Source organism: Sinohyriopsis cumingii, unplaced genomic scaffold (genome assembly GCF_028554795.1).
Source record: "Sinohyriopsis cumingii isolate HCF-2022 unplaced genomic scaffold, ASM2855479v2 utg002136l, whole genome shotgun sequence".
NCBI lineage: Eukaryota > Metazoa > Mollusca > Bivalvia > Unionida > Unionidae > Sinohyriopsis > Sinohyriopsis cumingii.
The window spans coordinates 589,691-604,712 of record NW_028316138.1 but is presented as its reverse complement, the minus strand read 5'-3'; the positions used below and the strand labels follow the sequence as shown (position 1 = coordinate 604,712).

General features: G+C 33.1%; 1 protein-coding gene across 2 annotated transcripts in view; it reads left to right on the top strand.

The window, feature by feature from the left end:
• Positions 1-15,022, top strand: part of LOC149771050 (voltage-gated potassium channel subunit beta-2-like) — a 251,185-nt gene that overhangs the window by 182,155 nt on the left and 54,008 nt on the right. For both annotated transcript variants that reach the window (XM_089948905.1, XM_089948906.1), the window contains 3 exons: positions 3,218-3,261; positions 4,612-4,698; positions 14,418-14,503. In XM_089948905.1, the coding sequence (XP_089805031.1) occupies positions 3,218-3,261; positions 4,612-4,698; positions 14,418-14,503 (217 nt within the window). The remainder of the gene's footprint in view (positions 1-3,217; positions 3,262-4,611; positions 4,699-14,417; positions 14,504-15,022) is intronic.

Genomic DNA, 15,022 nt, shown 5'->3' with positions numbered 1-15,022 from the left:
TGGCCAATGCATTAGTTGTAAGGAAAGAGCCTTTTGATTTGGACAAGAAGATGTCAAAGATTAAGGTTAATGTGACCAAAGGAAAAAAAATGATCACAACATAAAAACTTTATTTCTACAGAAAAGACCTGAATTTAACTTTGTGGATGGCTTACACTTAAGTAAGGTGGAGTACAATTAATTATGGGATCAGATCAAAGACCAAACATCTTCACTTCTCTACCTTATAATTTCACCAGTTTCTGATGTCTTACACTTTAAGTAAAGCATAAACCTATTGATTTAGAGGTCAAAGGTCATGGTAACTGCAATGGGTCAAAAAGTCAAAGATCAACCAGTACAGTGGAAGCCCGCTATAACATGATAATTGGGGTCCCAAAAATTGGATCACATTAATAGCGGGGTCGCATTAATGTGGGGTTTTACAGTATTTTACTTTTTTCAGAGAACAACTCACTGGAACATATACGTGTGTTCATGTCTAATGCATATGATGAATAGGGTATCAACACCGTTTACTACTGTGCCATCATGGCATGCAGTTCATCCATAATGCATCTAATTCCACTGAAAAATTGAACACAGATTTACAATATTCAATAATTTTGTGCCAGATCATTGTGTCTGAATTCAGCATCTAATATATAGCATGAACAGAGTATTAACACCATTTACTTGCTGTCTGATATCGTACCATCAGGGCTTGCAATTAATCTATAATACATGTAATTCCATTGCTACAATTGCATACATATTTAAAGTATTCAATAATTTTGTCACAGATCATTATGTGTCTGAATTCAATTAAAAAAATAAACGGCAAAATTAGGTTAAGAAAGACGAAGCATGTGTATGGTTTATTTTGTTCTAGTCTTTATGAATGGGTGTCTGTATAAATTTCATACTGCTAAAATTTTCTCATATGCATTTCCATGTGCATTTATCCAATATAAATTTCCAATAATTTACGCTTGTACACCTATATGTTTGAACAACTACAGCAAGAATAATCAACAATCAACACATGCTTTCAGTGGTGCATATAACTTTACTTCAGATTTTGGGAATATTGAAAGAAACGTGTGAAGACTACTATTCTAATCATTGCGCAAAGTGCAGAGAACGACATATATTTGTGATCTTGCTTTTCCATAACAGTAAAATATTTTTATAAAGAATAGGAAATTAATAACAAGTTCATAAGCAAACACCATACACATGTAAAACCCAAGAACTAAGTGCAGTAGGGCTGCGATGGTCACGAGTTACTTTTATAACAAAAATTTAAGCTTAATGCATTAACAATATCATACATTTTGAATTTTCAGCTAATTGAGCAGACATTATTTACTGGTCAACTGATTGCATCTAATAACACCACCAAGCCAAGCAAACATGTCGGCATCTTTAGTTTTTTAATGTTTATTAAATTGTGAGAATCTTTTTATCAACCATCACATTGTATGCTACTTGGTTGTGTATGCATTTAAAGGAGAAACTCATGTCAGCTATTGTTTCAGCAATGATTCTTTACAGAATTAATTGAAGACAATCACAGAGATGACTTACTGGCTTTACTCATGGATCAGTAATAAGTAACATTTCCAATAATATTTATTTTGGCATAACACTTCAAGAACCTGGTGAAATTGTTAAATTTCAGAAGCTAGGCCACGATCATATTATATTTAAATTCATAAACGAACTCTTCCCCATAATGCTAATAAATGTTTTACACACTATTTCTGACACATTAAAAAAATATTTTTTTTCAGTACATGAAAAATACATGTACATTTATTTATAATTTCAGGGACCATGCCGTGATCATATTATATTCAGATTTATATGTGATATCTTCCCCAAAATAATAATAAATTTATTATACACTATTTCACATACTTTGAACCAAAACTATTTTTTTATGTGTGAATGAATATATAAAAGTTTGGGAGCCACGCCACGGCTGCATTATATCTGAATTCGCGTTATCATGGGGCGTGTTATGGTGGGGTCTCACTGTACCATAACCATAGTTATTGATGATTTCGGGGTCAGTGTCACTGAACGAAAGAATAAAATGGATATCCCATCCTTTGGTTCTAGACCACGTACGAATATCCCATCCTTTTGTGGTAGACCACATATCTTGACTACATTTTATGGAAAGTACTTAAGGTAAGGAGGAGACAGATTGATTTGGGGATCAAAATTGTACAAGGTCATGGTAACTGTAATGGATCAAAGGTCAAGTTCATTGGATTAAAATTGAAAACAAAACCTGGTTTCTGTACAAAACTTAAGTTCTGAACCATTCACATTGACCAAAATTTTATTGATGGTTTACTCATTGGATAAGAAAGATGCTTATTGATTTTGAGGTCAAAAGTCAAGGTCACCATTATTGAAAGATGAAAAATGGCTTTTGCACACTTTAGTTCTTGACCATATATTTTTACCAAAGTTTGTGGGGGGCTTGCACATCATGAGAGGACCTGTTGATTATGGGGTCTAAATGAAAAGGTCATGATAACTGTAATGTGGCAAAAGGTCAGAGATTAAGCTCACTATGGCCGATAGATGAAAAAGGTTTCCACCTCAGTTCAGAACTATGTGTACATTCGTTAAAACTTAGTTATCAGTTCTCAACTATGTTTGTTCACAAAAACATAGGGATGGTTTGGGTCTTTTGATAACAAAGAAGCCTATTGATTTGGGAGTTGGGGCTCAAGGTCACTCACTGTTACTAAAAGAAGAAAAAAGGTCTTTACATACTTTAGTTCTAGATTACAAACTTTGACCATAGTTTATGGAAGGTTTGCTCCAAAGATAAAGAGGACACCCATTAATTTTGAGTCAGAATGTGAAATCATTATGACTCATTGGTAACTTTTGTTCTGGATTACATTCTCATGGATGACTTACACTTATGGCAAGAAAGAAGCCAATTGATTTTGTTGTCTAAAGATCATGGCCATGGTAAGTCTGATTATAACTATTTGGATATCTAAACAATAAATTTCATTCAAAGCCACATATTTTTGCAAAGGTCAAGTTCATCGCAATTCATTATTTAGAAATATACAGAGGGCACTGCCTGATATTCAGTAATTTTCTAGTTCCTTAGTGTCTTATTTATAGTAGGAAATGTAAGCAGTATCCTTCAAAAGGAGAATGTTTATTAACGTTGCTCCTTTGAATCCTTTTTTTTTTCCAGGGCAGAAACAGAGAAAGGTCTGTCAAGAAAGCATATCATTGAAGGTATTTCAGACTAGGTCTTGTATGATGAATGTAATTTTTTTCAGAATAAATACTAATCTTGGTAATTGTTTAGTATAATGATGTTTAAATACATATTTTCTCCTCACAATGACAATAATTTGCATCTAAAAATAAAGCAATAAATAGGAGAGGGGCAGAAATAAGACAGCTGTTTAAGTTTGTGTTGCAGAAAAACTTCATCAAACAAGACATCTAATTTAATTTCAAGGAAAGAGTTATTTTTCAGTTTCATATTATGCAGCTTACCAATGGCTGCATTCAGCCTTAGCCTTTATGCTTTATTCATTTCACTCTGTATTTATAAAGAAGCTGCAAGGACATATACCATTTGATTTTAGGGGAAATCTTATATTGATTTAATTCCTAACTTTTTGCTTCATGGTCACATATGATGAAGATTTAACCAATGAATATGAATACAGAAATTTTAAATTACCATAATGATGAATACGTAACAGAAATTTTTTAAAAAGATTAAATTTGCACTAAATGGTTAGTGTATAATTTTTCATTAAACAATGATTTCAAGTGCATTTTTAACTTTGTATATAAAAATGTTTTGTCTCAAGAACTCATTTGTTTGTAGAATAATGATGAAATAATTAAGTGAAAAATACAGATATGCATCAGTCACATATTGGATGAATTGAGATGTCAGAGTTATGGCCCCTTATTGCCAGTCTTTTCACGCTTTGATTTACTGAACCATAACTTTATATGGTATTATTGAATGAGAACTAAACTGAGTGTGCAGCTTTACTATTAGTTAAATTTGTTATGAGTTAGATTTCTCAGCATTAGTCTATATTTTGTAAAGTTCTATATTTTGTCAAGTTGTTGCCCCTGTTTGTCTCTCTTTTACCAGAAATTTCAACTGAATTTTTTTAACTTTTAACTGGATTTACTAAGCAGCTTTATATTGATGAAAGTTTGTATGAGTTTTGTGGCACCATTCCAATTTGTGACCATTTAGCAGAGTTATGGCCCCTCGTCTAACACACACACACACACCCACAGAGTTATTTCCGTACATTAGTTCTTTTTGTTTACAATTGGATATGAAAGAAATTTTATTTGAAGTTGAATATTGACATGTTCTAATGGGCTTCTTTATCAGCATGCTACATCAGCTTTAGTAGAAGTTGTACCCCCTGATTGTTCACCCTAACACAGCCACTCTTGTTTTGACACGTGTTTATTTGGGCCTTTGTGACTACACCTTAATGAACAGAGCCCTTTGAAATGACACCCATTGGAAATTGCATTTCTCATGTTATACTCAGTATTTTTCTCATGTTATGCTCTCCATATTAAATGTATTATTTTCAGGACTAAAGGGGTCACTGGAGAGACTGCAGTTGGATTATGTGGATATTGTATTTGCCAACAAAGCTGATTCTCATACACCAATGGAAGGTACATACTAAAGAATATTTTGGGTTGCCACTTAGAATGTTCAGGTATTATTATAGTTTTGAATAAGCAACATGTAGCATCTTATATATGTCCTTTTGTCCTTTCAGTGGCCATTATTATACAGAGAGACAAGTCATTGAGAAGTTAGGTGTACATAAATTCATTTTCCCATGAGCAGAAATACTTGTTTATTTGTAAGCATATTCTGGTTCATAATTAAGTAGAGCTTTCTTACGGATGCGGGAGGTCGTGGGTTCAATCACCGGCCGAGTCATACCAAAGACTTACAGAAATGGTACTAACAGCTGCCTCACTTGGCGCTCAGCATTAAGAGGTTACTGTTAGGACTGGTCAGCCTGGTGTCAGGATAATGTGACTGGGTGGGACATCATGCTACATGTCTGTGGCATGATGCCCCAGAGCTAGACATCACTATAAACTGCCACACTGCAGACATCGTAACGATATGACTGAAAAATTGTTAAAGCTATGTTAAAAATCCAAATCACAGACACAGACAGACACAGAGCTTTCTTAATCCTTTACTGTGCAGTGATACTTTTTTAAGCGAGGCCCTTTTATGGTACAATATTGCCTAACAATGGTAGGGATGTCAGACCCTATACTGCACAATGATGCCTTCTTAATGCCACATCCCTTACTCTTTTCAGTGCCAGGTCACTGACTGCACAATGTTGCATTTTTTTTACACCAGGCCCTTAACTGTGTAATGATACCTTAAAGTGTCATACCTTTACTGTGCAATGATATTTTTCAGTGTCAAACCTTTTATTGTGTAATAGTAATTTTCTGCATCAGACCCTTTCCTGTGCAGTGATACATGTTAGTGCCCAGGCCCAGTGCTGTACAGTGAGACTTTTGAAATCACACACACACACACACACACACACCTGACAATTCAGGAATCTGAATTTAAAAATAATAATAAAAATGGCCCCTGAATACATCAGTCTGTTAGATGTTTGGGTCACGACCAAGAAGAATTTATGTGATGGTCTGTAATCAGATATCTGTATGTCAGTACAAGTATGTTATCTTTATTCTTAATAAACTAGCTGGAGGATTGCCATGAAAATGTTACCAAAAACATTATTTCCAAAGTTTAGTTGGTCCTAAATGAAAATGGTATCCCTTGGGCATCTGATATAAAAATGGTGGCCCCTGCTCTCATTGCCATCTTGAAAATACAGTTTGACCCTGCTATTGCACACTCCATTATAATGCGAATTCAGATATAACACGATTGTGGAGTGGCTTCCAAAATGTGATGAATAAGTAATTTTCTCATACATAAACAAAAATGTCTTTTTAAAATTACAAAATATGGTCTGTAAAAAATTTACCTTTATTTGGAGGAAGAGATTGTGTATGAATTCTAACACAAGATGATGGCATTGCTCCTGAAATTTCATACGCATTTATTTTTCTGGTACTTCTTGAGGGTATGAAAAAAGTAACATAAAAAGTTTATTCAGTGATTACACTGGGCTTCACCAATGTCACAAATGGCAGTTTATTTCCTTATTGGTGGCAAAATATATTCATCAGGTAATTTTGTTTTGTGATAACATTTTTGGCTGTTTAAACTTGTCTATACAGTCTTGAGTTTGGAGTGGAGAAATTCAAAGGCACCTTGAACAGAAGCCACAAACTTGGATATAAAATGTACTGGAATATATGTATTGTTACATAAATAAATCCTTTCTTCATATTGACAAACCATCTTAACAGATCATTGTTTTTATCATAATCCGCTTATGCTTACATCTGGCCAGAGCACTCTGTGCTGTGATACACTCAAATAGTCATGCTACAATCAACCAACATAGCAAGGCAGGAACAAGAACGGCTAGAATCAGCCAAACGATAGCTAAGAAAACTGATTACCTTTGAAGCACTTGTCATTCACTATAAATACTTTAATAATATCAGTCTCAGTCAGTGTTCTACAGTTATTTATGTTGCTGCCAGAATAACATGTGCATTTGTTTGATCCCCAAAAGTTGTTCTTTAGCAGCGACCACAAAAACATGCATCCTTCATCAATTTTTATATGTACAGTATGTTCAATCCTAGTGCTCAGACTGGTTACTCCATATTCAGCTCCATATCAGTATTATTTTTGCAATGAAGGTATGAAGACCAGTCAAATTTCAGATTGTGCCAGCATGTGAGAGAGTTCTTTGTGAAAGTTTTAAAAGAAAAATATAAAGCTTATCTTTCTTTTGATATGAAAAGATAAAGAAAATGCATTGTGTTAAATCTTATCATTTGGTAATTTACACCAGGAACACAGTTAAAACTGATTAATAGTAACCTTTTATACCACTCATAACTCATCTCACCTTTGCAGTGAATTGTCTAAAAATCCATTGTCAATGACCAAATATAAGTGGGGTTGAAAAATAAGAATCCTTTTTATACAAAGATATGTAACTTTAGCAAGGTTGTCAAAACTATTAAAAAATTTGGCAAATATTTGTCATACCAACATTAAGCATAGTAAAAGTTAACATTTTCATTTTGTACATTTAAAGCATCATTGTGGTTTCACTAAATTACATCTTATGATATATAGGTGGGCCTTAATGGAAATGGTGCCAGGTAATCATTCAGTATGGCCACATTGGTAGTTATTTTGAAAATCAAGTTACAGCCACTCCATCTTAACATGGTTATATAGACGTCTGTTTTTTTAAAAGAATTTTTAGCTCAGCTTAGTGTATTTGTGTTTTGGTGCTTTACGGCACTGCAACACAAGTAGGTTATTAGTGCCAAGGCAATTGGAGTCATGTGCCTTGCCCAGTAACACACCATGGTAGCTGACCCAGTCTGGTCTGATGGTAGGATTCAAACCCTGCACCCTATCTGTAATGAGTCTGGCATTGGGTATTCTATGACAAGTTTACCAAACTGGCATTTGGGCTTTTGGTTAGCTCTTCTGTCATAGACCAGACAAATGTTTAGGATGGCCTGTTGTCCATTATTCTTCTGTCACCTTAACACAACTTTTTTATCTCTACTTCTCCTAATCTACTGGGCTGATTGCCATGCAACTTTATACACACATCTCATCCCGTGGTCTAGTTGGTTTTAAATGATAATGGGAATCCACTATAGTCTTTACAGTCTTTAGTGTTTTGAAAACATGGTTATTGCTATGCCTTCAGAACGAAAAATCTTATCAATACGGGATTTTCATTACAAGCTGCTGGCTGGTCATAGATTATAAAATTCTGGCATCCAGTATACCGATCATGGTAGCCATCTTGAAAATCTTATAGCTGCTCCTCCTGAATGGATAGCAATATCAATAAACCAAAATATGTATAGTGGTCATAAATCAAGTAGGTGCAGATTTCAAATCCAGTGTGGCAGCCGTCTTGGAAATCTTTATATTGTTACTCCTGCTTGACATGGGAATTTTACCAGAAGACTTGTTGTGATCTCATGTTAGTCCTAAAGGAATATGTTGCTGATCTGCAATCCAATGGCACATTCACGAAGAAAATTTTGTTATTGCGTTATGACTCTATGGGGGTAAACTAAGCAACAGAAAAAGCTAAACCAACAAGTTTTGTAAAAGTCAACAAATGATCTCATTATCAGATTTTAACAAATGAAAATTTATGACAAACTTAAAACAGTTATAGAAAATCTTGGGAAAAATAAAAAACTTGTAAACAAGTTTATTTTTATATTATTATTAACTATTGTAAACACCAACATAAACACCAGTTTCTACTTCCTATGCAGTCTACAGATACTATTAATATCATAAAATAAGATGCATAACTGTGTACAAAAAGTAGCTATGTAATATCATCTTTATAGTTAATCACTACAATTTAAGTTATGAACAAAAATTACACAAAATATGCATATGGATAACAATTGTTACTCCACCTTGATGAATAATCTTGTCAACATGGGGATTTTACCAGAAGAAATGTTATGATCTCTGGTTAGTCCTAAATGATAATGGTTCTAAGCTTACATCCAGTATGGTTGCCATGACAGCCACCTTAAAAATTTTTTTATCACTACTCCTTCTCTGTGGATTATCACATTGACATGGGTTTTCCAGATGACTTCTAATGATTTCCTTTTGACCTGAAATGAAAATGGAGCCAATCATAGATCCAATATGGCTATCATAACAACCAATTTGAAAATATTTTTATCACTTAAAAATATTAGAGATGGTTTCACACTCAATTTATATCTGATTTAATTGTTTGTAAGTTCTAAAATCATTTTATTTTTAATTTCATTATATGTCAAAATAATGTAGTTTTGTTTACTAGGAACTCTATACTTTTTCCAGAAAATATTTTGACCTTGACTGTTCATTTTTGTAAGCAAATAATTCAAAAATTAGTAAAAGTCATGTCAACAAGTTTTTTTTTTAATTTTTAATTGTGGGAATAATAAGAGTGAGATCAAGACTGTACTGAATACATTACCCTAGGCTTGTAATTAGTTTTATTGAAGTAAACAACTTTTTATTCTTTGAGTAAAATGATTGGTTCTGTCAGGGCCATGCTGAGAGTACATGATGTAAACATGATCACGTGACCCTTATCTGGGCATCTGTTTTGCGTGATATTCAAGTTTTAAACCATTGTTTAGAGAAATAATCTCAATCGGACTTCTAAACACTGAGATGTAAAGGTGTTTCTTTTGTTGTGTCATTTTGGAAATTACATTTTAATGTTTATTCAGATTATTTCGATTCGAAAAGATTAATTCATTTCTCTGGAAATATTTTGAGTGCTCATACAGAATTCCCGAACAAAGACATTTCTTTAAAAGAATTTTTCAGATTTCCAAAGACGGAGTGTTATTTCTTGTGTTTCTACAAGGAACTGTAGACAACCACACTATATATACAGGATACAGCATACGTCATTGTCTTCCATCTTGGATTCTTCATCAGAACTTGAACTTGAATTCATCAGAACATTTCAGTATTAGGACTTCCAAAATTTTATTCGTCGATTATTCTTGGATTATTTTTGGATTTGATTCTTAAAACTGTACGTTCTTATTTTTTCATTTTAACAATATTTTTATGTGGAAATAAATTATTTTCTTATATTTTTTAGAGCTTGTTGTTTTCACTCTTAGTTGTGTTACTGTTTAATCGAGCCTAATGTAGATCCCTTTGATAGGAATCTTGTTTAATGTGTTGCAAAAATCTCCAGCAATCCGCTATTGTTTCTCACACAAACACTGATGGCTATTAGCTTGCTATGTCACCCAGTAGCTCATAGCAAAGGAGTTGGTTTTGAAATTGTTTCAAAATTCAGTAAACTCTAATAGATTGTCCAGAAACATGCATGCTATTGAGAAAAACAACGATGAACTAGAAAATGCAGCCAGCAGCTTGTTGGAAATGAACGATTAACTCTGAGCCCTATAACAAAAGTTTCTGGGACCTGAGTCAGCTGAGGGTTATTAGAAAATCACACAAAAAAGAATTAAATGTTTAACAGTTTTTCAGTTTATTTCCAACATACATGTAGTTAAATTTCTTTAATTTAGTACTGTATTGATTTTATCATTATCATTCCTTTTAAGCTGTGGAATGTTTGTCAGAAAAATCAGAGGATTGACCTAAATGGATGCTTTGATTAAATGACAACACAACACAGTGTGCTGAAAATGGAAGTTTATGAAATGAATTGATAAAATATGTATATACTCTACAAATACAGTGATTCTTTCATGCTCTAAACATATGACTCTTTCAGTTACTTTACACAAACATTCACAAATGGGAAAACTAAAATGGGATTCATAAATTCAAAAATGATGGTAAGATTTAAATAATCTCATGAAATGAAGGTAAGATTCAAATAATGTCATGAAAGTAGGGGTAAAATAATCTCATGTAATGAAAGTATCTCAGTTGTACTAAACTGAAACAACAAACCGACAGCCTGATACACCCGCACACACACATATGGACAGACAGCTACAATAAAACCAAATTGTTCATAATAACAGGTGCGGAATTAAAATCTATAGCTACATGGTGCTAAATTAAACTCTTAATAGCAACTTGTAACAGTTCAAAAGTTAAAATCTGCATAGTAGTAAAGGCAAAGTTTCATGCTATGACGTTAAAAACTGATTATGCTTCACATATCAAATTTAAAAATATATAACACTTACCCCTATGGCTGTTGAACACTTCACAAGATCCAAAAGACCAGTGTGTCAATTAGAGAAGAAACTTGCCTTAAATCTACAGGATAATGAGTATAGTAAGGGTAAAATACCCATGCATACCGTTCTGTTTGTGTCTCTTGCCGAAAGCGATCTACAATGAGATACATGCTAGCTCAGTTGCTTAACTAGAAAAACAATTATCCACCACAGGTAACATTATATGCATGTACGACAAAAATAAGCAAAACTAAGATATTTCTTGCCTTATTCTATGACAATACCTCCACCCAAGAGAAAATTGTACACATTTTTTTAACTTTCACAGAATATAAGAAAATAGCTACTGATGTTGCTTTACAATTTCTAAACTCATAGTCTGGATTTTCTATTTACATCCTACCCAAATAATCTGCTCCTATGTTTTCGACCCATCTGATCACCTCAACTCGAAAACGATAGGGTTGAAGTGTTAGCACCCAATGCAATCAGCCGAGCATTAGCAACCTTAGCTTTGTTTAGATACAACAATGGTTGATGGTCCAATGCGAGAACGAAATCTCTCCCAAACAGGTAGGCATGAACACAAGTTTACAAATCAGCAGTTCCATCCTTGTATGGCCTTGATGGTCACACCTACTTCCATCCCCATATAGACATACAGATGGCCAGACTGACAGGATGATATATACCCGCACACATGTATGCACAGACAGCTACAATAAAACGAAACTGGTCATAATAACCGGTACGGAGTTAAAATCCATAGATACATGCTACTAAATTAAACTCTTAATAGCAGCTTGTATCAATTCAAAAGTTCACAATATTTCAAATCCACGTAGTGGTAAAGGCAGCATTTCACACTGTGACATTAAAAACTGAATATGCTTTGCATATCAAATAAAATAAAAATGCAACACGTACCCCGATGGCTACTGAACAAAGATGGAGAATGTACACTCCTTGACAAGATTCTTATGTGTTTAGGCTCTAATAAACAGTAACAAAAGAAAGAGTGAAAACAACAAGCTTTGAAAAATTTAGCAAATAATTTATTTCCCTGGAAAACTCTGTAAAAATATGAAAAAAGAAGAACATATGGTTTTAAGAATCAAATCCAAAAATAATCCAACAGTAATACATGAATTAAATTTTAGAAGTCCTAGTAATGAAATATTCTAATTAATTCAAGTTCGAGTCCCAACAAAAAATCCAAAATGGAAGTTGATGATGTATACTTTAGTCAGTATGGTGTTATAGTGACTACAGTTCTTTGCTGATTCACAAACAATAATATTATCGTGTTTGAATTTCTGAATAAAATTTAAATAAATGTCTTTTATCCAAGATTTCTTTATGAACATTCAAATATTTCCAGGAAAAAGAATTATCTTTTAGAATCCAAATAATCTGAATAAAAATTAAAATATAACTCCAACTGGTCACAAACACACACTTTCCAGTGTAAAAGCCCTACTGCCTAATTTCTCTATAAACAAAGGTTTTACAGTAACTTGACACGCAAAACAGATTCCAGGATAAGGGTCACGTGATTACATTCTAGAATGGTTTAGAAGGTATACAAGTCTAATGGCATGTGGTCCAGTACAGTCTGGATTTCACTATTATCATTCGCACATTAAAAATGATTTTAAAAAAAAGAAGTTGTTTACTTGATTCTCAGTCAAGGCCAGGAACTAGGTCAGCATAAGATACAAAGTTTGGTGTTTATAAATAACAATCAGATCAAACTAAATTCTGGAAAATATCAAATTCCTAGTAAACAAAATTACATTACTTTGACGTATAATGAAATTAAATATAAAAAGATTTTAAAACTTACAAACAATTAAATTAAATCAAATATACATATGATTCAGAAGATAAGTGTGTCAATTAGAGAAGAAACATGCCTTAAATCTACAGGAGAATGAGCATTATTAAATCGTTCTGAGGCAAAACCAAGTTATTTCTTGCCTTATTCTGTGACAAAGACCCTTTGCACATCAACACTATTCTAGATTGTTGGTACATCAGCAGATTCAAGATTGGAATTCATTCAGAATACCACTGAAAATCATTGAGAATACTCAATACTTTTCAACTTGTGATAAAACTTTTAGGACTATTTCAGTCACATTTCACAATACTGTAAGTACTTTTAACAAATTTAACTTTGTATTATTGGGAAATAAATTATTTGTTTGATTTTACAAAACTTGGTAGTTTTCTCTTTTTTCTGTTACTTAGTTTTCGACCATAGAGTCATACCACTTTATTAATTGTTGTTTATGAAAAGGATTCCTCAGTAAGGAAGTGTCTGCTAGTGATGTTATCATGAACAAAAAGTTGTTTCTCAATATGGCCTTTTTTTGTATGATTTTGGCACAATAATAACAGTAATATACAGGTAACAGTGATTGTTATCTTTCTCAACAAAGCTTACTGGAGACAAATGCCTGGGTAAGTGCCAAGGCCAAGTTTAGAGCTTGTGGAAATTCAGTTGTTTGTTGTTTTTTTACATTGATTATTGGCTTTAGGCTGTTGCTGTTATGTCTAACAAATATATTTGTCAATTGAAATGTACAGTGTACTAATGCTGAGGGTACAGCTGATTATAGTAAACATGCTACTCTATATTAGTGCTTTCTATTGCAGTAAATTGGAATGCATTTATGTGCATTGTGGTGATACTTAAATCCATACAGTATTACAAATCTATGTTGTTTTGCCAGTGTCATGCCGAGTGTATTGATGATACATAGTGAAGGTGATATATTCTCAAACTCCCAATGTACATACAAACAGGTGGTTGCTATAAGAGTATTTTGAACTGTGCAGATTTGACTAATTGCTGGAAAATACCATGATTAATTAAATGAACTGAATATGTATTTTATTGATTGTTTACATAGAATTCTAGTTAGGTGATGACCTATATTTTCCTAAATTTACCTATATTTACATACATCGTAGAAAATTATTGTAATTTTGGTTAATTACTATTTTGTAAAGTACACTATAGTGAAGTACAGCCTACTTTTGCATGTGTGGTTGCACCATGTGAGGAAATTAAGAAATCAGTACTTGTATCCTAGAAAATAAATTAGATTCTACAACTGTGATCACAAACTTACAAGTAGATTTTATTACCTGAGAAATAGCAATTTCAATGGATATTGTGTGAAACATAACCACTGTGTCATATTAATAATGAAGATAGGATATAGATCATATGCAGTGTACAGAGTAAATGCTAGTTTATGTCAAGGCTACAAATACTGGATGTTGATCTTGTTTACTTCCTTCCAAAATGCTTCCGGAGCTAATAAATGTACATCAACATTCAGTTATCCATCATTTGAGATTAATATAGGTAACTTCTTTGGTTTGAGTGAGTTGATTCTTCATTTTCTTCATTAGCAACCTATGTCATGAAATTGGGTTTATCACTAAACTTTCTATGTCAAACATTTAAAAACACTGAACAGTCCTTTTAATTTATTTTTCACCCTTTTCAGAGACCGTGCGTGCCTTTACTCATGTGATAAACCAAGGTTGGGCATTGTATTGGGGAACCTCCAGATGGAATCCTGCAGAAATCATGGTAAATCTTGGAGATTGATTTTACTGGATGGGACCAATAAGTCTGACCACACTTTGACAACTTTTTCCCAAACACAGAATTCTTATTACTTTTGCTTTGTAGTAAAACTTGCATCTGATCATGTATTTTGCACCAAACATAATTGTGTGGGTCGGTGGTTCTTTCAGGGGTTTTCCCAATTTTTTCCTGCACCATTAATACTAGCCACCATATATAGTCTATAGTTGTGTGCTGAAAAATGGTGTTAAACCCTACAACAACAACAACCAAACACAATTGTTCAGAAGCACATTTAGATGTTGTTTCAATTTTTAAAAATTATTTCCACCAATACTTACATTCATATATTTGTCATATCAAAATTAATTATAATTAATGTTTAAAAGATAAATTGTGAATTTTACACATAAGTGGTCATTGAAAACTGTCATCCCATCTACTTCCTCCCCCTCCACTTCCCTGCTTGTGAATGTTTGACAGACATGATGTGGTCATCCTGAAGATGTTTTCAAGATACTA